Source organism: Pyrus communis, chromosome 9 (genome assembly GCF_963583255.1).
Source record: "Pyrus communis chromosome 9, drPyrComm1.1, whole genome shotgun sequence".
In the NCBI taxonomy this organism is placed as follows: Eukaryota; Viridiplantae; Streptophyta; class Magnoliopsida; order Rosales; family Rosaceae; genus Pyrus; species Pyrus communis.
The window spans coordinates 12,083,764-12,106,437 of NC_084811.1; the positions used below are offsets into that span (position 1 = coordinate 12,083,764).

A 22,674-nucleotide genomic window follows, 5' to 3' on the forward strand; every position below is an offset into this window, starting at 1 on the left:
CAAATAAAAATTAGGTAAGCTACGAGGCTTAGTAGTTTTTATTTTGTCAAAGACGTGCAATGTAAGCCTGTCGGTAGTGTTAGAGAGTTGATCTTTTGTAATTAGTTTAGTTACCTATTTGAGTTCTTGTAATCAGATTGTAATTAGGTTATTTGATGTTTCTTTCTTTCCTTGTAAATCACTCTTGTACATTTTATATTTTCCTCCTTGGTGAGAAGAATCATATCAGAAAATTAAGCCCCAAAGATAAGCTCTAATTAGCATGGTATCAGAGAAGAGATCCTAGGATTCTTCTCTGCCCGTTCCCTCAAGCAAACTCAGTCCTCCCATGGAAAACCTACCACCACTCCCCGGTGGAAACAGCCTCATCCTAACCGATTCTACTTCTACACTAAACACTACAACCCTAAACACTACTACCCTTACCGACCCTACCATGAATCCTACCCTACCTATACCACAAGTTGTTATACAGATTGTCCATCATGATTCGTCTACTGCTTCGATTGGCATCAAACTCAATGGTGCCAATTATGGAGTTTGGTCTCAGATTATTGAGATGTTTGTTGCTGGAAAAGACAAGTTGGGCTACTTGTTTGGGAGTAATCCCCAACCACCTATCGACGATCTGGCCTTCACCAAATGACGTATGGAGAACGCTATTGTGAAGGGTTGGCTCATCAACTCTATGGAACCCAATTTGATTAGGTACTGTCTTCGACTATTGACAACAAAGGAAGTGTGGGACGCGATTGCTCACACGTATTATGACGGCTCCGATATATCTCAAGTCTATGATCTTACTTGTAAGGCTTCTCGCATGAGGCAAGATGGACGACCGGGGGAGACATACTATAATGATCTTCAATCTTTGTGGCAGGAGATTGATTATCATCGACCTAATCTGATGAAATGCGGTATTGATATTGAAATTTTTAATAAAATTGTTTAAACAGATCGTGTGTACACTTTGCTTGTAGGATTGGATGAGATGTTTGATAAAATTCGTAGTGATATTCTACGAATTGAGCCCCTTTCTTCCGTCGAACAAACTTTTGCCTATGTTCACCGGGAGGGAATGCGACAAGCTGTGATGAATACCGGAGGACAGCTGCTAAGTGGGGCAACCATGGTGGCTCGGCCTGCCACACGGGCTGTAGCTCTACTTTGTCCCCGTGCCTCCAATAAGTCACATACACCAAGCCCAGGACTGCAACCCCAGGCTACTGCCCCGAGCCCTGCATAAGGCTCGCTTTTCGCTGCTAGGTCAGCCTCATGGCCCACCACGGGTCCCCGTCCTCCTCATCCTAAACCACCTATCACGATTAGTGGTTGTACTTATTGCGGTAGCGAGAAGCATGGCCGTGATAATTGCTTCTAATTGCATGGCTATCTTGACTGGTCGGAATCGTTGAAGCTTCAGAAACAACGAGAACGAGACGAGCAAGCCAAGCTTGGGCAAGCCAATCTCGCCACCTTCATGTCCCAATTATCTTTGATATCTCAAAATGATCCTCCTCCGGTTTCGAGTTCTTCCAACATGTCTCCAGAATCCTCAGGTAACTGTGGTTATGTTTTCAATATGAATAGTGATGCTACTCCATCTGGATGGATCATCGACTCCGGTGCCACAGACCATATGACTTATGATCCCATTGATTTAGCTAGTGATACTATTCCACTCCGACGTAATATTACTAATGCTAATGGAGTCACCTTACCGGTAATTGGCGCTGGCACCGTGCGCCTCACGTCCACTTTCTCTTTGCCTCATACATTACTTGTACCTTTACTAAAGCATAAATTGATGTCTCCTGGCCAAGCTACTGAACAATTGAACTATTGTGTGCTAATGTATCCAAAGTTTTGTCTTATACAGGATATTCTCACGAAGGAGATAATTGGTCATGGTACTAAGAGGGGGAATCTTTATTTTGTGGATGATGTTAGTACAGGACGGGTCACTCTCACCCAAGGAGCTGTTGATCACAAGAGGCGTTCGATATGGTTATGGCATCACCGTTTGGGTTATCCATCTTTCAATTATTTGCAACATATGTTTCTGAATTTATTTGTTGGTTGTTCAGTTTCAGACTCTTAATGTGACACTTGTATACTCGCCAAGAGTCACCTTGTTTCTTATCCGCTGAATTCTAATAAAAGTGTTATTCTTTTTGGTCTTGTTCATTTGGATGTTTGGGGACCATCTCCAATTACTACTTCATCTGATATTCGATCGTTTGTAACGTTCATAGATGATTGCACATGGATGACATGGTTATATCTTCTTAAGCACAAAATGATGCTTTTTTCGACTTTTAAGACCTTCCTCACCATGGTTCAGACACAGTTTTCTACTAAAATACGGATTTTGCGTTCTGATAATGGTGGTGAATATGTTAATAATGATTTTTCCTATTATTTAACTAATCATAGAATTCTTCACGAAACTACCTGTCTTCAGACTCTTCAACAGAACGAGGTGGCTGAGTGCAAAAATCGTCATCTCTTAGAAACGGCTCGCTCACTCTTGATTGGGGCATATGTTCCCCGTTCTTCTTGGGATGTTGCTATTCAAACCTCCACTTATCTTATCAATCGTCTGACATCCAAAATCCTGGATTTTCTTACTCCCTTACAAGTCTTTGCTACCTTCGTGCACCTATCGTCAGTTTTGGTACTCTCACCTAGGGTTTTTGGATATGTTGCATCTGTTCATCTTCATAAAAATCAACGGACGAAACTTGAACCGTGTGCTTTCTGTTGTATTTTTATGGGGTACGAACTCCATCAGAAAGGGTACCGTTGTTACCACCCTTCTTCCCGTCGAATGTATGTTACTATGGATGTCATTTTTTCCTAGTCTGAGATGTTTTACCCTTCGGATTCTTCCAATCCTCCTCATCAGGGGGAGACACGGCATAATGAGAAGGATTGGACCATGAATTTATCTTCTGCTGGCACCAGTCGAGCCTATAGTGGCTGCGCTGTTAGCTCAGCCAACAGCAGCCGTAATGCTGCCCACATAATCAACGGTAGGCACGGCAATGCATTCCTTACCCACGGCAACAGTGCTGCCATTTGTCAACTTTGAGACTTCTACTGATACTACTCCCCCTCGTCTCAAAATATAGTAGCACTAGATGACCATACTCATGAGGTAAGCTTTACTATCCCTGTTGATGATACCGTTGTTCCGAATTATCAATTACCTTTCAGGCACAACTATGGAAAGCCACCCAATCGATATTCACCGGACACAACGAAAAGCTCTAAATACCCCATTGCCAACTATGTGTCATCACAGAAGTTATCAGAACCCGGCAAAGCTTTTGTACAACAAATATCCAATGATAGCACACCAAGTTCATTGAAGAATGCACTATCTGACGATCGATGGACCAAGGCAATGGAGGAAGAAATGGCGGCACTCCAGAAAAATCAAACGTGAGATTTAGTTCCACTTTCCCAAGGAAAGAAGAGAGTTGGGTGTCGATGGGTGTACATCAAGTACAAAGCTGATGGGTTTGTTGAACGATACAAAGCACGATTGGTGGCCAAGGGATACACTCAGACGTATGGTGTTGATTATACAAAGACATTTGCCCCTGTAGCAAAGATTAATACGGTAAGAGTATTGCTTTCATTAGCGGCCAACTTAGACTGGCCATTACAGCAATTTGATGTGAAAAATGCTTTCTTACATGGTAATCTTAAAGAAGAAGTGTATATGGATATTCCACCTGGTTATGCATCGGTTTTACAACCCGGAGTAGTGTGCAAGTTGAATAAAGCGTTGTATGGGTTGAAACAATCACCTCAAGCATGGTTTGGTAGGTTTCAGATGACTATGAGGAAATATGGGTTTAATCAAAGCAATTCCGATCATACACTTTTCTTGAAACGTCAAATAAGGAAATTGACAGCACTTATCATCTATGTGGACGATATGATTGTTACAGGTGACGACAAAGAGGAAATCTAAATGCTCAAAGATTACCTAGCAACCGAGTTTGAGATGAAAGATCTTGGTGGTTTGAAATATTTCTTGGGGATAGAAATAGCTCGATCTAAACAGGGTATATTTCTGTCTCAAAAAAAAAAAATGTTCTAAACTTATTAGCTGAAACCAGAATGCTTGATTGTAAACCGACTGACACCCCTATAGTCCAAAATCACCATCTTGCCGTGCACCCTGATCAAGTTCCCACTAACAGAGATCGTTATCAAAGGTTAGTTGGGAGGTTAATTTATTTATCTTACACCAGGCCTGATATTGCATACGCAGTAAGTGTTGTTAGTCAATTTATGCATTCTTCGAGTGAGGCACATATAGGTGCAGTTAAACATATCCTACGATACCTGAAGTCCTCACCGGGTAGAGGTATCATGTTTTCCAAAAATGATCATTGCCGAATAGAGGGTTACACCGATGCAAATTGGGCAGGCAACGTTACTGATCGTTGATCCACATCTGGTTACTTTACATTTATGGGAGGAAAATTAGTGACTTGGTGAATTTGCGGAGTAAGAAACAAAAAATGGTTGCTTTTGCGGAGTAAGAAACAGAAAATTAGTGACTTAGTTAGGGGCTTTTATGTAATTGTCATCAGTGGTATAAACCTATATATACCAAAGATACATTGTAATTATTGTGTAATGATATGAAGAGGAATATTTAATATAACAAAGTTTCTAAGTGTTCTTGAGCTTCTATATGGTACCATCGCCATTTGCCTCACGGCTTCTTCGATTCTGTGAATTTCTTTCGCTAATCTCTAATCTCTGATCTTGATTTCTTGTTCTTCTCTGATCTTGATTTTTCTCATGTCAACCTTGATCTGCAATGACTTCTCCATCGGATTCATCTTCCCTGATTGAGTCGGTTGAACTCCCAAACCCTAATTCTTCTTCCCTAAATCTCAATTCCTCCCAATTGTATATTTCTCTTACGATTTAGAACATTGGAAACATGGTTCCAATTAAGCTGAAGAGATCGAACTATGTTTTGTGGTGTGCTCTCTTTGCACCAATTCTTAAGCGTTACAAGCTTCTTAAATCAGTGATGGAACTAAGCCATGCCCGTCGCCATTTTTGCTTGATCGCTCCATGAATCCAACCTTTGAGGTTTGGAATGAGAATGATCAAAACCTTCCGATTTGGTTCAACTCGACTATCTCAAAAGAGGTAAGTCCCTCACAGTTGGTGTTTCTTCGTCTTGTGATCTATGGACAAAACTTGAGTAGCGATTTGGTGGTGTTTCTGATGCATGTCCATTAATTGTGTTCTCGTCTTTAAAACATTCAGAAATGATCTCTGTAGATAGTCGATTATCTTCAACAAATCAAGGAGATTTCTGACTCTCTCACTGCCGTTGGAGCTGCAATTTCTGATCGCGATTTAATTGCTGCTATGTCTGCTCACTACACCTCGAAGCTATCTCCTTCCTGGCTTATCGATTCTAGTACCATATCACATATCACCAATGACATCTCCAACATTGAATCTCATGTTCATTATCATGGTGAAGAAAAAGTGTACATTGAAGATGGTAAATGTCTGTTTATATATCATGTTGGTTCTTCATTTTTGCACACTACCTCAATTTCGTTTAAACTGCACAAGGTTCTGCATGTGCCCTAAATGCAGCATGATTTTTTTTCTGCATTTCAATTCATCAAAGATAATGATTGTTTATTAACCTTTGATATTGATGCATCATCTGTTAAGGATCACTCTACAAAGAATATGCTTTTGCGGGGACCATATAGAGATGGTTTCCTTCCTCTTCATCGGTCTTCTGCAACATGTAAAGGTTTATCCTTTCCTTTTGCTTTAGTAAGTGTTACTGTTACTACAAAGATCCGGCACAATCGACTCGGTCATCCCTTTTCTGTCATATTTTGAAAGGTACTTTCTTCCAATAAAGTTGTTGTCATGGGTAAACACTCTGTGGATCTTTTCTACTCAAATTGTGCTATGGCAAAGAATCACAAACTACCTTTCAGCTCTACCAAGTCTGTATCTTCCAAATGTTTAGAATTGTTGCACTGTGATGTATGGGGACCCTTACTTGTTGTTTCACTGAGTGGTTATAGATACTATTTGCTTATAGTTGATGATTACAGCAAATATAGTTTGTTTTTCCCTTTGCAATCTAAATCTGCAGTGTATTCAGTTTTTGTTGAGTTTAAGTGTTATGCTGAGAACATTCTTGGTAATAAAATAAAAGTTGTCCAATCTAATTCAGAGAGTGAATTTACAAGCAATATTTTCAAGAGTTTTCTTAAGTCTCATGGTATTATGAAAGAATTTAGTTGCCCTCATACTCCTAAGGAAAATGGCAGTGTTGAAAGAAAACACAGACATTTAGTTGAGACAGCTATAACTCTTTTACTTGCATCTCAAGTATCATATCTCTATTGGGTAGAAGCATTCTCAACTGCAGTCTATTTGATCAATAGGTTACCTATTGGGGGTTTACTTGAGTCATCTTGGGAACTACTCTGATTATTAGTATTGATTAATTGAATTATTGGTTGTATTAGCTATTAGTCATGTTTGTATAGTCTACTCTAGGATTAAGAGTCTAAGATTTTTTTTTCTTCCCATTTTGCAGTTACATAATGAAACAATACTATAAGAAACAATGCTTAAATCCTCCTCCAAATATTTCGGGTCGTCCTTCCTCTTTCAAATATTCCGAGTAGTCCTCCTCCTACTTCAAATATTCCAAGAAATCCTTATTCGAATATTCCTAGTAGTTCACAACAAAGTGAGGGCACTAAGTTAGATGAAATATTAGCTATCCTTCACGCAGACCCTAGACATAGACGTCGAATGCTTGATTATCCACCTAATTATCGTGAAGCATTTTGTAGACCCTATCTCTAAAATAATCATTGTCAACCAAAAGACCACATCATGCTAAGAAAAACTAGCAAGAATCAATGTAATTTTCAACTCCATGAATGAGGTGTTGGAAGTATTCATAATAAAGCTATACAACAAACTAGACATTTGATGACACAAAAGCAACACATTGAAACTTTTGTGATTAAGCAAACCAATGAAGCTTACATTAATTACCACACTTTATTGAGTGCCTCACTTGAGTGCACAAGATGGTTGTTCGGACAAGGTTTACCTTTTTATGGTCACGATGAATTGTTGAAATCAAGCAATCGGGGTAATTATTTGAAGCTTAAGCAATTTCTTGCTGATCATAATGAGAAAGTTAGAAAGGTTGTGCTTAAGAATGCTCCCAAGAATGTTAAGGATACTTCTTTCGATAGTCAAAAAGATCTTATCCCAAGAATGTTATGGATACTTCTTCCAATAATTATTGTGCAATTGAAATCATTAATGCAATCACTTAAAATATGGAAGACACATTTTATTTTTTGTCTTTTGGTTGATGGATCATGTTATTTTCAACTTAAGAGCAAATGACGATGGTATTGCATTATGTTGACAAAAAGGAGAAGCAATTGAAAGGTTTTGGGGTATGCAACATGTCTCATCTACAACTATTTTCATTTATTACTAGAAATCAAGGCGTAAAGCTCTAAAACTCACAAACTTCCATTACCATCTTGTGGACCTCTATTTTCAAGTTCCTGATATGCAACTAAAGGAATTGAATGATCACTTCAATAAGACAAATATTGAGTTGCTTCTTTGTATGATATGTTTGAGTCTGGTAAATAATTTTGCAGTATTTGACAAGGCAAAACTTATTCATTTAGTCCAACTTTATCTTCAAGATATTAATCATATGGACTTTATGAATCTTCCAATTCAACTTGAAAATTACATTCATGACAAGAAGATGCATAGTGAGTATTCATCATTGAGAGGAATTAGTGGTCTTTCAAAGGAGTTGATGAAGACCGGAAGGTGTGCAAGTTATAAGTGTATAAGCTTTTTACATTGGTTTTGGTGTTATTGGTTGTAAACACTTTGGTGGAAAGTTTCTTTTGCTATGAAAATTGTGTTTTCACAATCTTACGCAATGGTGTTTTCACAATCTTCAAAGCAGAAAAAGCTCTCTCCACCAAAGCGGTTGCAGCTGGTAACACCAAAACCAATGTAAAAAGCTTGTGCACTAACATGTAACTTGCATACCTCTCGGTCTTTGCTTACTCATTTGCAAGATCACTAATTTCTTTCAATAATGAGAACTCATTATACATCTTCATATCGTGAATGTAATTATCAAGTTGAATTGGAAGATTCATGAGGTTCATACTAGTAAAATCTTGAGAATAAAGTTGGGCTAAACGAACAATTTTTGTTTGTTAAAAGATGCAGAACTTAAACATGCCATATAAAGAAGTAACTCGGTGTTTACCTCATTGAAGCAATCATTCAATTCCATAACTTCAAACATAACAATAATACTAATTATAATACCATAATATGAGTTTCACCTGTATCACAATGACACATGAGACTACTATCTTGATTTAACCCTTTACTCGTTTCAAGATCACCAATATCAAGAGCTTTCTTAAGTTGTTGTTTCTCTCTAAATGCATCACACCGCTTACACGATCTAATAATATTGACCAAAATATTAGCATTATTAAAGAAAATGACAACGCCCTCACTTCCCTTTGCAACAGCTACAAGAGCTAGTTGAAGTTGATGTGCATAACAATGAACATAAAATGCTCGAGGATATTTGTTCACAATCTTTGTTTTAAGGTCATTTAGCTTACCTTTCATATTATTAGTTGCATCATAGTCCTGTCCCCGTAATTTGGACATACTCAAATTTGTTGTAGCACATAATCTCTTAATGACCTCTCCAAGAGAGCTACTAGTTGTAGATAAGACATGTTGCACACCCAAAAACTTTTCAATTGTTTCTTTTTTGTTCACATAACGCAATACCACTGCTATTTGCTCTTTAGTTGAAACACAACATAACATGATCCATCAACTAAAAGAGAAAATAATGTACCTTCCATATCTTAAGTGATTGCATCAATAGTTTCAATTGCACAAGCATAGACAAGATCTTTTTGAATAATGAAAGAAGTAACCTTAAGATTCTTGGGAGCATTCTCATACACAACCATTCTAACTTTCTCATTATGATCGGCAAGAAATTGCGTAAGCTCCAAATAATTAACCCTGTTGCTTGACTTTAACAATTCATTGTGACCACAAAAAGGTAAACCTTGTCCCAACAACTATCTTGTGCACTCAACAAAGTGTGATAATTAATGCGAGATTCATCGGTTTGCTCAATCACAAATGTTTCAATGTGTTGCTTTTGTGTCATCAAATCTCTAGCTTGTTGTACAACTTTATGAAGACTTCTAACACCTCCTTCATGGACTCGAAAATTTTATATTCATTTCTTCCAATTTATAAATCATTTCTCAGTGAACGCATCACTTCCAATACTACCAGGTTTATCGAAATCACATTTGAAAAGATAGCAATAACAGTAAAATGCATCATCTTTTTACTATACTATACTCTAACTACTTTAACTTTTCAAACCAACTGGTGATAAAACATCGATTGTTGCTAGCTTTTCTTAGCATGATGTAGTCTTTAGGTTGACAATGATCATTTTGGAGATAGTGTCAACGAATTGCTCCACGATAATTAGGTGGATAATCAAGCATTTGACGTCTATGTCGAAGGTTTGCATAAAGATTAGTCAATATTTCATCCAACTTAGTGGCTTCACTTTATTGTGAACTACCATAAATATTTGAAAGAGGACTTCTTGGAATATTTGAAGGATAAGGAGGACTACTGGGAATATTTGAAGGAGGACTAGCCGAAATATTTGGAGGAAGATTTAAACATTGTTTCTTATAGTATCGTTCCATTACGTAACTGTAAAATAGAAAGAAAAACAAAATTCTTAGACTCTTAGTCCTAGAGTAGACTACACTAACTTGACTAATAACTAATCTAACCAACAATTCAATTAATCAATACTAATAATCACACAAATTATTCAATAAACAAAAATTCAATTCAACTAATCATATGAATAATCGTAGACATTATACAATAATTTAATTAATCAATCAATAATCAAGAATTCAATTTTTACCTTAAACATAATTTTATTCATCAATAATCAATAACCAATAACCATATTAGTGTATTACTATATGATTCTATTTCTATACTATACCAATTAATAAAAAATTCATATTAAATAATTAATTAGGGTTAGGGATTATAGATTAGAAATTAAAATATTTACCTACAAATTGGGATTAGCTTCAAGGCTAGAAGCTGGGGTGGCTTCAAAGTTGGCAACGATTGGAGTGGCTGGTGCCGGCTAAAGTGGCTTGAAGGCTGCAAAGGGGCCAAACAGGGCTAAGGGTTCTATTGCTGGGAGATGGAGAGCAGCAGCACACTTTGCTGCTCTCTAATTGAAAAATGAAGAAAGGAACAAGATTGGAGGGAGGAAACAAAGGGGCAATGGTCCCTATATTTATTTTATTTTTTTCAAATCATTAAACGAAACGGTGTCGTTTAATTAGGAAATTTTTAATATCTTTTTACCAGGACCAAAACAATGTCATTTTGGCCTGGATTTGAAAAAAAAAAAAAATTATAACCTTGCGCTACGTATTAGCAAAACCAGATCATTGGTCGCCTCAAATGGGATTTCTCAGTTCCGACGAGAGCAGAGGGGCTAAACCAGCGTTCCTAGACATGTTTTCCGGCGATGGGAAGGGCGGCTGCCACTCCTTACCCTCATGTAGCTTCGCCACTATCTATACTTAATAATCTATATGTCATTCTATTTTGCAATTTATGTATCTCAATACAATTATGTATTTTCTTAAGTATAAGTGGACATTATTTATGCATTATACAATATACTTAATTAAAGTAAAATAAAATGCCTAGATTCTAGGCTCCTAGGAGCCTAGGCACTAGACCCTTGCCCCTTACCCGACTAACGCCTAGCGCCGTTTAGAACATTACTTTTGCCTATTCAGCTTTCTTATTCTCAAGCACAATCAAATTTTTGGACATCTTCACATTCTTCTTTAGTGGTAGACCTATTTGGGAGGCCTCCAATAGTAGTAGACCTATTACCGTACTTTCTTTCAACCACTCATTGGCACTAGATCGAAAGAAAAACTCGGGCCAAATCATGAGTGGACATAAATCGTATTCTATCTGATTTTTTATGCCAACAACTTTAGCTATTAAATTTAATTTTCACAACTATTTTTTTAACAAACGATATTATTTGCAATAAGAGGAGGGGTGTGGACTTAGCATCACAATGGGTTAGCAATAATGTGATTTAAATTCGCCTTTGGCGAGAATCAAACCAAAGACCTCTCACTTACAAGTGAAGAAGAATACTATTAGATCGTAGTACTAAGTGACTCAACAACTGTAATATCTTCTACTTTCAATCTTAGACATCTATTTTTCTTACACTTTAATTTGGATTGAATAATGTCTAACCCCACGGTAAACCGAACCAACAGGTATATAATAATTTAATAGAAAAGTAATTTTACATTACACATGTCACCCTCTTATTACAATTTGGAATAGAATTATTAGGTTGATTTGGATCAAGTTGAAATAGAAACATGAAGAATTTGAAAATCGTTAGAAATTGAATAATTTGAAGCCCAATAATCAAGCATAGGGTTCGGCCTATTAGTGTTGGTCATGAATATAATTTGTAATTTAGTATGAATGAAATGTTTTTTATTTGAACAAATGATATTATCTACATTAACGAGGTGAGAAAATGAGTTAAGCCTCACAATGGTCAAGCCATAATGATGTGGTATAAATTTACCTTTGGCGAGAATCGAACTGGTACAATTCTTATTCTTTCTTAATCAAAAGAAGCTAAGCACAACAAAGTTGAATTTAAGCCATATGGAAGTTTTACAATTCTTATTCTTCTTAATCAAAAGGAGCAACGCACAACAAAGTTGAATTTGGCAGCAACGCACAACAAAGTTGAATTTAAGCCAAATGGAAGTTTTACAATTCTTATTCTTCTTAATCAAAAGGAGCAAAGCACAACAAAGTTGAATTTAAGCCAAATGAAACTTCACTTTTGGAATTCTATGACGGTGTAGAAATAATCGATGTAGAATGGTTTGAAATGGGAGAAACCAGCGGAGAGACCGAGCTGCCGGAGTTCATCTTCGCTCCTATTCTTGCCCTTGGCCCTGTAGATGGTCATCACGAATATGTCGTTTTCTAGGAGCGCACGGGTCCTATGACTCTCGTCTGATTTCTTCGGCAATACCGGCTCACAGGCTATAAGCTTCCCTCCTTCCGGAAGTGCTTTGTAACAATTCTCCAGTATCACCTTGCATTCGCTATCCGTCCACGTTGATAAAATCCACTGCCAAGTTTTGACATATATTAATTAGTCAAGCCAATCAAGCATAATTAGTGCATAAGTTTGAGCAAATTAGGACAGAAATTTCAGTTTCTAATTCGACATGCTTGCTAGGAGACCATAAATGAACTTAAAAAAAGGAAAAAGAATGGTAGTGCGCATTTGATATTGGTTTTAGAGGAGCTAAAAATGTTTACTGAACTAAAATTACTTTCTTAATGCGTTGGACATTAAAATCAAAATAATCAGTTCTACGTTGTAGAAGCCCTTGTAGATCGTAAAAATGCTTTGCAGAGAAACACTTAAAATTGAAGAAGAACTTACAATTGAGTGATTCCCCAGGATACACTTGATTTTCTAATAAAAAATTCTACATGTTTATAGTAGAGGCATATATAACATAAAAAGCTGCATATATACTAATAGTAGAGTTATCAATTCCGAATAAGGGGTAGTATATATGCAGCTTTTTATTTTATTTTATTTTATACAACTATTAGTATGAACCCAATTTAAACAATAATTTGTAACTGAGGGGTGTGTATGTTACAAGCATTGATTTGGTGGAGGTGTATTCAATTGAGATTTTGAGGGATTTTAATTATTTTAATGAACCTAAGGGTATTCAATCAGGATTGCAAGTGATTTTCTGAAATTCAACATGTATTCAATCATGATTTTAAGAAAGTTTATTAAAATCTCTAGAAATCTGGGTGTATTCAATTAAGATTTTAAAGAAGTTTATAACATTCTAAGTGTATTCAATTAGAATTTGATTTTAAAGAATTTGAAAAAGTTGAGGAATTAGAGTGAATTGAAGAGATTTTGTAATGTATTTTAAGCAACCACAAATCTCACATTCCCCATGAGATTTCAAGGGAATTCAATCAAAATTTTACATGAAATATTTACAAATTAATTAAACTCCTAAAAAAATTCATGGATTTATAAATCCATCAAAATATCTCAAATTCCCAATTGAATACACCCAATAATAAGAATTGGATTAACTTGGTTTGGATTGAGTCATGTCTCATGGTATATCTCTGGACCAAGAGAACAATTTTATATTTTGTATAGGGGTCTAGCACTTAACACTTTTTCTGTCATTATTCTATGGATTAAGAAGACAATTACCAAAGAAAATTGAATTTTGCACTCATTTTTATTTTTTATTTTTACACACTTGTGTTTATTTTGGTTTATTGATTTTATCTGTTTATTTAGTTTAAAGTTAAAAAATAAAACAGAAATGTCCAATGAAAGAGAATAAGTCAAATCGAAAACTCAGAATTAGAATCCTAGAAGTATTTGAATAGACACATTCATGCATCTAAATATAGTTAAATAAGTCACCACTCATAAAATAGTGAAAGAGATGCTTTCAAGTTTCAAGTTTCAAACAAAGATAACAATCTGATATTGATGTTCTACCTAACTTAATTAATTTTGGAAAGTATATGCATCTATTAATCATACTTTAAATATCTGTGGTCAGTAAGTACTCATTAGTAATATTTTTTGAGATAAAAAAATATATATAAACACTTTAAAAATCAAATTGTGCATTAGAAAAATATAAAATTTCTAAATATAAAAAATTTAAACTGCACAATATATCGAGAGTGTGAATAACAATTTTCTAAATATATGTTTAATGGAGGTTTGCACAAACCTTAAAAAAAATAGCGTCACCCCTAGGAATTGACTTGAACATGTCACCGCCAACATGACTCACTCCTGCACCACAAACCATTAACATAATGCTCGTATCTAGCAATATGATTATAATTCATCATTTTTCTTCAATGATACGTAGGACTAAATGGTATTAAAAATGAATACGTAGGATTGAGTAATACAAAAAATGAATAGGTCAAATGAAGAGAAATGAAAATAAAATTTAAAAGCTAAATTACATGTATCATTCAGTGATACGTAACATTAAAGGCGCACCTCATAATTAACGAAAATTTTGTTATTATCCGATGTATTTTATAGATTAAATTTTTTACTCGTTAAACGGTTCTCAATTGATCATTCACCAAAATCTAACGGCCAGAATTCCTAATATATAAAATTTAAGTGAACCAAACTCAAATAAGTCATGACAACACATGCATTGACTAGAAATTGTTACTAATAAACCCGGTCATTTATCTTACCAGCTATTGCTGGTGCCTTGGCAACCACCTCAGGCAAGTCGAAGTTAATTCCTTCCCTCACATTAGGATGCTTCTGTAGGATCATCCGCAGGCAATCCCCTGCACTCCCTCCCACATCCACCAACCTCTCCACCCCTTCAAATCCGTCGTAGCCGTCCAAAATCGCCTTCATGAACGGCACTGACACACCCGACATCGCCTTTTGCATTAGGCCGTTCATCTCCGGCTTTTTCCCGTAGTACTCGTAAGCCGGCTCACCGTTCGCCTTCACAAATGGCTCTACCGTGGAGTCCACCACCGCCTCGTGAACCATCGGCCACGCTCCCATAAGCACATCCTTGAAAAGCTCCAATATTAAATAGGATAATTCTAAGGAGATCAAAAATTTTAGGTGCTTTATATTTTGGCCTTTACAATTCATGATTCCTATAAAAATCCATATACATATAAATGTCCAATAAAAGCCCAAATTTAAAATCTGCAGCCATATTGGTACACTATTGACCTACTAATACAATTTATTTACATCTTTGCCACTTTCCCAAATCCCTAAATTTATTCCAAATTAAAAGTTGTAGAAAAAGTGAAATAAAATATATAAACTGTTGTATTGCATTAATTGTATCCATATCATACCAAAATTTTACCTTTTTTGTGATATATATATATATATATATATATATATATATATATATTTTTGGCATTAATTGGGAAGTAAATTAATTTGTTCCAATTATTAAAAAAAAATATACTAAATCCGTATTATATATTTTGAATCAAATAACACTTCTCTAACTTGTAGGTAAATTATTTTTCATGTATTGTTACATATATTAGGCACATTTTATTGTTGTATAAATATAAGTATGACATAATATTTTTCAATATAATACATCAAATTATATTTCTTCCTGTTATGGATAAATTATTCTCCATGTATTAGTGAAAAAAAGATATTATATTACACATGGGGTATAATTTTTTGTAGGTAAATTATTGGAAATTAATTTGTAGGTAGGTAAATTACTTTGTTCCAATTATATAATATATATACACACACACTACACCTAGATTATATATATATATATATATATATATATATATATATATATATATATATTATTTTATATTTTGAGAAAACGTAGATTATATATTTTGAATCAAATAACATTTTTGTATATATGGTAGGTAAATTATTTTTCATGTATTATTACATATATTAGCCTATTAGGGACGTTTTTTTGGTAAAAATATATGAAGTAATATGTATATGATTGTTAGTAGGTAAAAGATAAAATCAAAAGCATGATCCAATTCCTAAGTTTATGCAATATTTTATTGTTGGTATACAATATTTTGCATCATTGGAAATGAACATTTCAAATAGTAGGTAGGTAAATTACTATGGTCTAATTATATAAATACACACACACACACACACACACACACACACACTGTGACATCCCACATCGTGCCAGGGGAGTGATCCTTATATGTATATTCCCATCCCTACTTAGCACGAGGCCTTTTGGGAGCTCACTGGCTTCGGGTTCTGTAGGAACTCCGAAGTTAAGCGAGAAGGGGGCTAGAGCAATCCCATGATGGGTGACCCACTGGGAAGTTGCTCGTGAGTTCCCAAAAACAAAACCGTGAGGGAATGGTAAGCCCAAAGTGGACAATATCGTGCTACGGTGGTGGAGTCGGGCCCGGGAAGTGGTTCCGCCTCGGGCCGGGATGCGACATTTGGTATCAGAGCCTAACCCTGGCCATGGTGTGCCAACGAGGACGTCGGGCCCCTAAGGGGGGTGGATTGTGACATCCACATCGCGCCAGGGGAGTGATCCTTATATGTATATTATCGTGACATCCCACATCGCGCCAGGGGAGTGATCCTTATATGTATATTCCCATCCCTACTTAGCACGAGGCCTTTTGGGAGCTCACTGGCTTCGGGTTCTTTAGGAACTCCGAAGTTAAGCGAGAAAGGGGCTAGAGCAATCCCATGATGGGTGACCCACTGGGAAGTTGCTCGTGAGTTCCCAAAAACAAAACCGTGAGGGAATGGTAAGCCCAAAGCGGACAATATCGTGCTACGGTGGTGGAGTCGGGCCCGGGAAGTGGTTCTGCCCCGGGCCGGGATGCGACATTTGGTATCAGAGCCTAACCCTGGCCGTGGTGTGCCGACGAGGACGTCGGGCCCCTAAGAGGGGTGGATTGTGACATCCCACATCGGAGTGATCCTTATATGTATATTCCCATCCCTACTTAGCACGAGGCCTTTTGGGAGCTCATTGGCTTCGGGTTCTGTAGGAACTCCGAAGTTAAGCGAGAAGGGGGCTAGAGCAATCCCATGATGGGTGACCCACTGGGAAGTTGCTCGTGAGTTCCCAAAAACAAAAACCGTGAGGGAATGGTAAGCCCAAAGCGGACAATATCGTGCTACGGTGGTGGAGTCGGGCCCGGGAAGTGGTTCCGGCCCGAGCCGGGATGTGACACACACACACACACACACATATATTTATACACATTTTGAATCAAATAAAATTTTTGTACATGGTAGGTAAATTACCTTTTTTGTATGTATTATTACATATATTAGGTTTTTTTTTTTTGGTTGTAAAAAAATATATATATGAACTCATAATGCCTTATACATAGAATTAAGCCAACAATTCTCATATTTGATATTAATATGCAATGAATTTCTTAACATTAATGTCTTATTTTTCTTTTAGCAAAATCATTAACTCTATCCTTACAATCTGCATAGAATTAATTGTACACATCAAATATGTAATAGGGGTATTTTAGGCATCTAAAAAATGTAAAATGTGTAAAGTAATAAGTAATTAATGAATTCACTTAGGTGGATCCTAATCACTTGGTTTTTTTTTTTTTTTTTTTTTTTTTGAGTAAAAAAATTATGTCAGGTTTTATATGGAAAAAATTGAATTTAAGGGGTTTAAATCATATTTTCAGTATATAAACCAAATTTATAATTCAAATGATTTGATTATAGATGATTGGATTATTAACTAAGTGTCGATTAATGTGCTTGTTTCTTATTGGTGACACATCATATGGTTTACAAATTTACTAAATTTGGTCTAGTGCTTCTACGTTTTTTTTTTTTTTTTTTTTTTTTTCCACATACTTTATACCTCAAATATAAGGCTTATTATATTAACACCCCAAACATTGTTGAATACACTCCATATTTGCTTTTTCAATTAAAATTTTTATTAATACACCCCACATACATTTTCATAATACCCTCACACCCCATACTCTCAACATACACCTTTGCATTTTCTCCATACACCCCACTTTGCTCTATACACCCCACACTCTTCACAGTGATTCTGTTCACTTTTTTTTATGGTCTGTGCTATGTACTGTTTGATTCAAAAGAAGGCAAGGACTGTAATCTGACACCAATGAAGTTTAACGTTCATCCACCTATGACGGCATCACCATTATCTACATTGCGAAAGAAGGCAAGGACTGTAATCTGACACCAATGAAGTTTAACGTTCATCCACCTATGACGGTACATTTTGAATAAAGTGAAGCTTTTGAAATGTCGATTTCAAGTTTCATCTGTCAAAAATAATTTTTCTCAATCAATGTGTTTGTAGTTTGCTTGGTTAGGCTTCTGTTCCACAATGGAGAGTGAGAGTGGTGAGTTGAAGAGGATAAATAATCTTGTAATATACATGTTAAAAGAGATTTTTGGATGTATTTAGTATTTTTTTTTAACCTTATAAAATCAAAATTATCATTGCATATTAGGGTATATAAGTTATTTAATATTAAATTTTAATGTGTGATGTATTCAACATTACATTGAGTGCTAATAAATAAGGCCAAATATAATCTTTACTTTTCTTCAGAGGATGTCGTAAGTTTAAATTTCATATACGGCAATCATCGAATTCTGTTTACCTATTGAAGAAATTAAATGTCTAATAATTAAGATTATAAAAACCTGGTGGTGTTGGAGGACATAAGGGCCGTACGACAAGCCGTTTTGGTCTGTGACGAGGGTTTGACCGATTGGAGTAAGGGAGAACTTTCTGTCGTCGGAGCCGTCGTCCAGGTTGCTCAGATGCTCCTCAAACACACCGTAGCTGGTGAGCATGCGGAGGATGCGCTGGAGGTTCTCGGCGTCGCCCCCGCCATTAGGGAGGACGCGTGCGACTATGTCAGAGGCGGAGAGGGGAGTGTTGCAACCGCCCTGCCAGATGGCGTCGGGGACGTTAAGTCGAACAACGGCGTTTAGAGACATGGGGACGCTGATCATGTTGGCCAGCTCCAGGATAGCCAGTCTTGCTTCGTTGCTGCTGCTGCTTGGCCCTGCGGTCACGTGACTCACTTGATTATTCCCGTCCATGGCCTGATGAGATGATGACCTCGAGGCTATAATTTCAGTTTCTCTTTTTCTTCGAGTTCTTTATACTCTTATTATTTCGGAAAAAAAAAAAGTCTCCTCTTTCTTCTGGATCTTTAAATTACAACCATATTTTGGGAAAATTCTTCCTGACACAACAAACGTCAGAGGTGGTGTCGGCTTATCTCTGGGGCTGCATGTGATGAATCTTGTGAAAAGATAATACTGGTTCTTTTCTTTTTCTACGTGGTCCAAAATTATTCCAATTTTGAAACATGAAAAGTCAGGAATGCACTGTAAATTTTGTCTTTTATCCCAAAAGTCGATCCGTGATACAACTATTTGATTGATATATGGGAGTGAATCGCAATATCGGAAAAGAATGAATTTTTACATAAATAATTGAATTGTTCTTCGTATTATTAATTAGTTTTATATAGTAAAACCTTAACGTTTTTGTGGTAAAAGCACAAATTGTTTCACGTGGAAAGTACAACGACAACACGTGTTTTATATCATCTCGTTTGTGTTATTCACATGTTAGGTTTGAAAATCGCTACACGTAATAAGACATGTTAAGAATGAATCCCATATCATGGAAAGAAGGGACATTAAACGTATTTATAAGTAATTAATATACTCTTATATTATTAATTAATTTTATGATCAAACCTCAACTTTCTTTACTAATCCTTCCATTATTAAAGGTAGGATTGGCCTCTTCCAAACTTGTGAAAACAGTGATGTGAAATGTGGTATCTTCAGCAGTTTATTTATTTATTTATTTTTAAATATAAAAAGGTCATACCGATTTACTAATCGAATTTGTACTACAACATTAATTTTATTATAAAATTTTATTTTAGTTAATTATCTTTTTTTTTTATATTATAAATATCTGATAATTATACTTTTATAAATAATTTATTACTCCTCCATCGTCAGATATTCAAAATTTTGTCGAAATTAGTTTACCTGTTTGCCATGTGATTTCAATTCTCCCTTCAGTTGAGGATAACACGACTTTTGCGCCACTAAAAATCACTAAACGTGAACTTTGTTCTTCCTCGAGCATGTCTGATTTATTGAACTCTATATAGCAACGACTCATCTTAGTGCGCAAGATTTTTTCACCCTTTTAAGTAGCTCCTGTGACAAATATAAACACAAAATAGATGAAAGATTTGAAACTTTGTCTTTTGGGGGAAAAAAATTAACTTCTTATAAAGGTTTAAGAGAGATAATTGGCTAACAGCCACTAATTCATAATATAAAGCTGTTGTGAAATTGGTTGAATGCCCACATAAAACAAACATGTGAAAGATAAAATAAGCATGTGAAAGATGGAAGAATAGAAGTCGAAATTATAGGCTTAAATAGAAGTTTGGTTTTTTTATATTTATACGTGTAAACTTTCAACATGCATTAATTGGTATTGTAGACTTTTGCATTTTAAGAGCTCTATATAAAGAGCATGCGATATATGACCAAAACACAATAAAAGAAGACACAACACAATAGAGAAATTCATGGAAGCTATGCCAAGGCTAGAGAGAAGAGAGAAAAATACTAAGAGTTATGGTTATACTCTTATTAATTCAGATAATGAAAGAAACTACTGTTGCTAACCCGAGGACGTAGGCACACTTGCCAAACTTAATAAACATTGTACCTTATTTACTCTATATGCCACTACATATATCGTCTATTTTTCAACAAAAACTCCATGATATTTAACTATTCCATTCTTGAGCTACCATACATCTCCCTTCGAGAAATGCTACATCTATTAGTAGATTTATTGTGATATTCTATGCAGTAATAACCTCTATCTATTTATGAAAACTTTGGGTTTCAATTTAGGCCAGTTACATAACTTTCATATTGTAATAAGTTATAATTGTTTTTAGATTTTGTTACAAAAAAATTTGCCTGTACATAGTATAACTGTTAATAACACCAAAATAATGTAATGTCACAAATAAAAATTTAAAAGGAAAGATACTTTTCTGTAATGTAATAACTCATCAAAATAGGCGCCTTGTTGTAGAGGTAAAAATGTTTTCAACTTCTCAAACATGCTTACAACTTCTCAAAACTACTGTGCATGCATATATTAGAGCATCTTTGATGGAGAGGTGCATAGTTAAGATGTGAAAACTACAATTACATCACATTTTTACATTTTATGGGGAATGTGACATGTATTTCAATGGGAGAGATGCAAACTTAGGATCCCATGTACTATTCTTTCTTTATTTGATGGGGCCCACCTTCAAAAGATGTAAACAAATATGTAAATTTGGATTTTTATTTACATTTTTCGGCTAAGATAAGAATTTTACTTCTATTAGAGAGATTTACCAACTAAAAATATAAAAAGTTCATTTCAAGGCATTTTGTGTCTCCCATTGTAGATATTGTTAGCCAATATAGCGTCTAGCTATTAGAGCATTTGCATTGGTATGGGCAAATGGGTTGGCAAACCATATTTGATGAGTCACGTAAGCAAAATGTTGCACGTTGGAAATTGAGTAGGTAAAATTGCACTCTTCCAAAGTAGGCAACAATATTGCCTACTATTGGGCCCAAAAATCTCACGTACAATCCCAATCACATCTAGAAGCCCGATTATCGTAAAAATACCTCGAGCAGCTTAAGTATATGCAAAGGTGCAAAATTGAGAAGGAATCATATTTACAATCATGCCAAATAATCTATGAGTGGTACGTTTGTATGACCATGCCAAGCCCACGCATATCTATCGTGCCAAGCTTTGTCACGATGTTGTAGACAAGTCATGTTAACCACGCTACACACTAATATGAGCTCACGCCACGTATCAGGGGTTAGCCAACTAGATCATGTTGTGGATGGTTACAAAAGATTATCAGGCCTATGTGAAACCAATATTGTGGAAGACTTTGGGTTGCTTAAAACCTTAAGGCCTGGTTTGGTACTGAGGTGATTCTGAAAAAAGTTGGTATCAAAAAAAGCTGGGAGCTGTTTTTGTGTTTGGTAAACATTCAGCTTCAGCTTTTTTTTCATAGTTTTGGGTGAAAAAAAGCCAAAAACAAGAAGCTGCGAAACCCAGCTTCGAAAAACCGGTTGTTTTTCACATCTGTTTTACATAAAAGTTTACCAAACACTATAATACTGCTTTTTTTTTTTTTCAAAAGCATTTTTACAAAAAAGTTTACCAAACACTCTGCTGCTTTATTTCACAGCTACTTATTCTCACAGCACAAAAACACAACAATACCAAACCAGCCCTAAGACTACCAAAAGTCCAAGCCCATGATTCTTGAGTTCCAAGTAGGTAGGTCTGGGAGAGAACAAATCAAGTTTCCCTTTCCCTTAGCAAGCCAACCAACCCGCTTAGGAAGAAACAAAAATCCAAAGCTTTAGGACCATGTAAAAACCTAGTGCAAAGCGTTCATTAATGAGAAGAGAGGGGATCTTCCCTTCCCAGCTCATATAGAAAAACAAGAAATGAAAACCAGGAAGGGTGTTGCCAAAAGTAACACCTGTGGAAAATTGACTAGGGACTAAGGCGTTCTAGGCAAAGTGTGTGACTAGTCTTCATAGGAGCAACGGAGCAACGTTCCATGTTATGCTAAAAAGGAAGGTCATAGTTGTGCCAAGGGAAATAAAGATGAAGACTAAGCCAAAACGAGAAGAAACGAGGAAATCAAGGGATTCCTTAAGACTATCATCTCCAATCGAAAGGGCTAAACATAGCCTCG

General features: G+C 35.8%; 2 protein-coding genes across 2 annotated transcripts; one reads left to right on the plus strand and one right to left on the minus strand.

Moving 5' to 3' along the window:
- The first annotated feature begins 649 nt into the window (after positions 1 to 649).
- On the plus strand, positions 650 to 6,510 carry LOC137744394 (uncharacterized). Its single transcript, XM_068484219.1, has 8 exons — positions 650 to 917; positions 981 to 1,156; positions 1,418 to 1,723; positions 1,880 to 2,007; positions 3,220 to 3,447; positions 5,064 to 5,187; positions 5,323 to 5,551; positions 6,170 to 6,510. Exons 1-8 carry the CDS (start codon positions 650 to 652, stop codon positions 6,508 to 6,510), a joined length of 1,800 nt encoding a protein of 599 aa, XP_068340320.1.
- A 5,255-nt stretch (positions 6,511 to 11,765) lies between these two features.
- LOC137746015 (nicotinate N-methyltransferase 1) lies at positions 11,766 to 19,134 on the minus strand. Its single transcript, XM_068486061.1, has 4 exons — positions 18,527 to 19,134; positions 14,539 to 14,875; positions 14,049 to 14,113; positions 11,766 to 12,376 (listed from the first exon to the last, which is right to left on the minus strand). Exons 1-4 carry the CDS (start codon positions 18,929 to 18,931, stop codon positions 12,077 to 12,079), a joined length of 1,107 nt encoding a protein of 368 aa, XP_068342162.1. The 5' UTR covers positions 18,932 to 19,134; the 3' UTR covers positions 11,766 to 12,076.
- Positions 19,135 to 22,674: the final 3,540 nt, after the last annotated feature.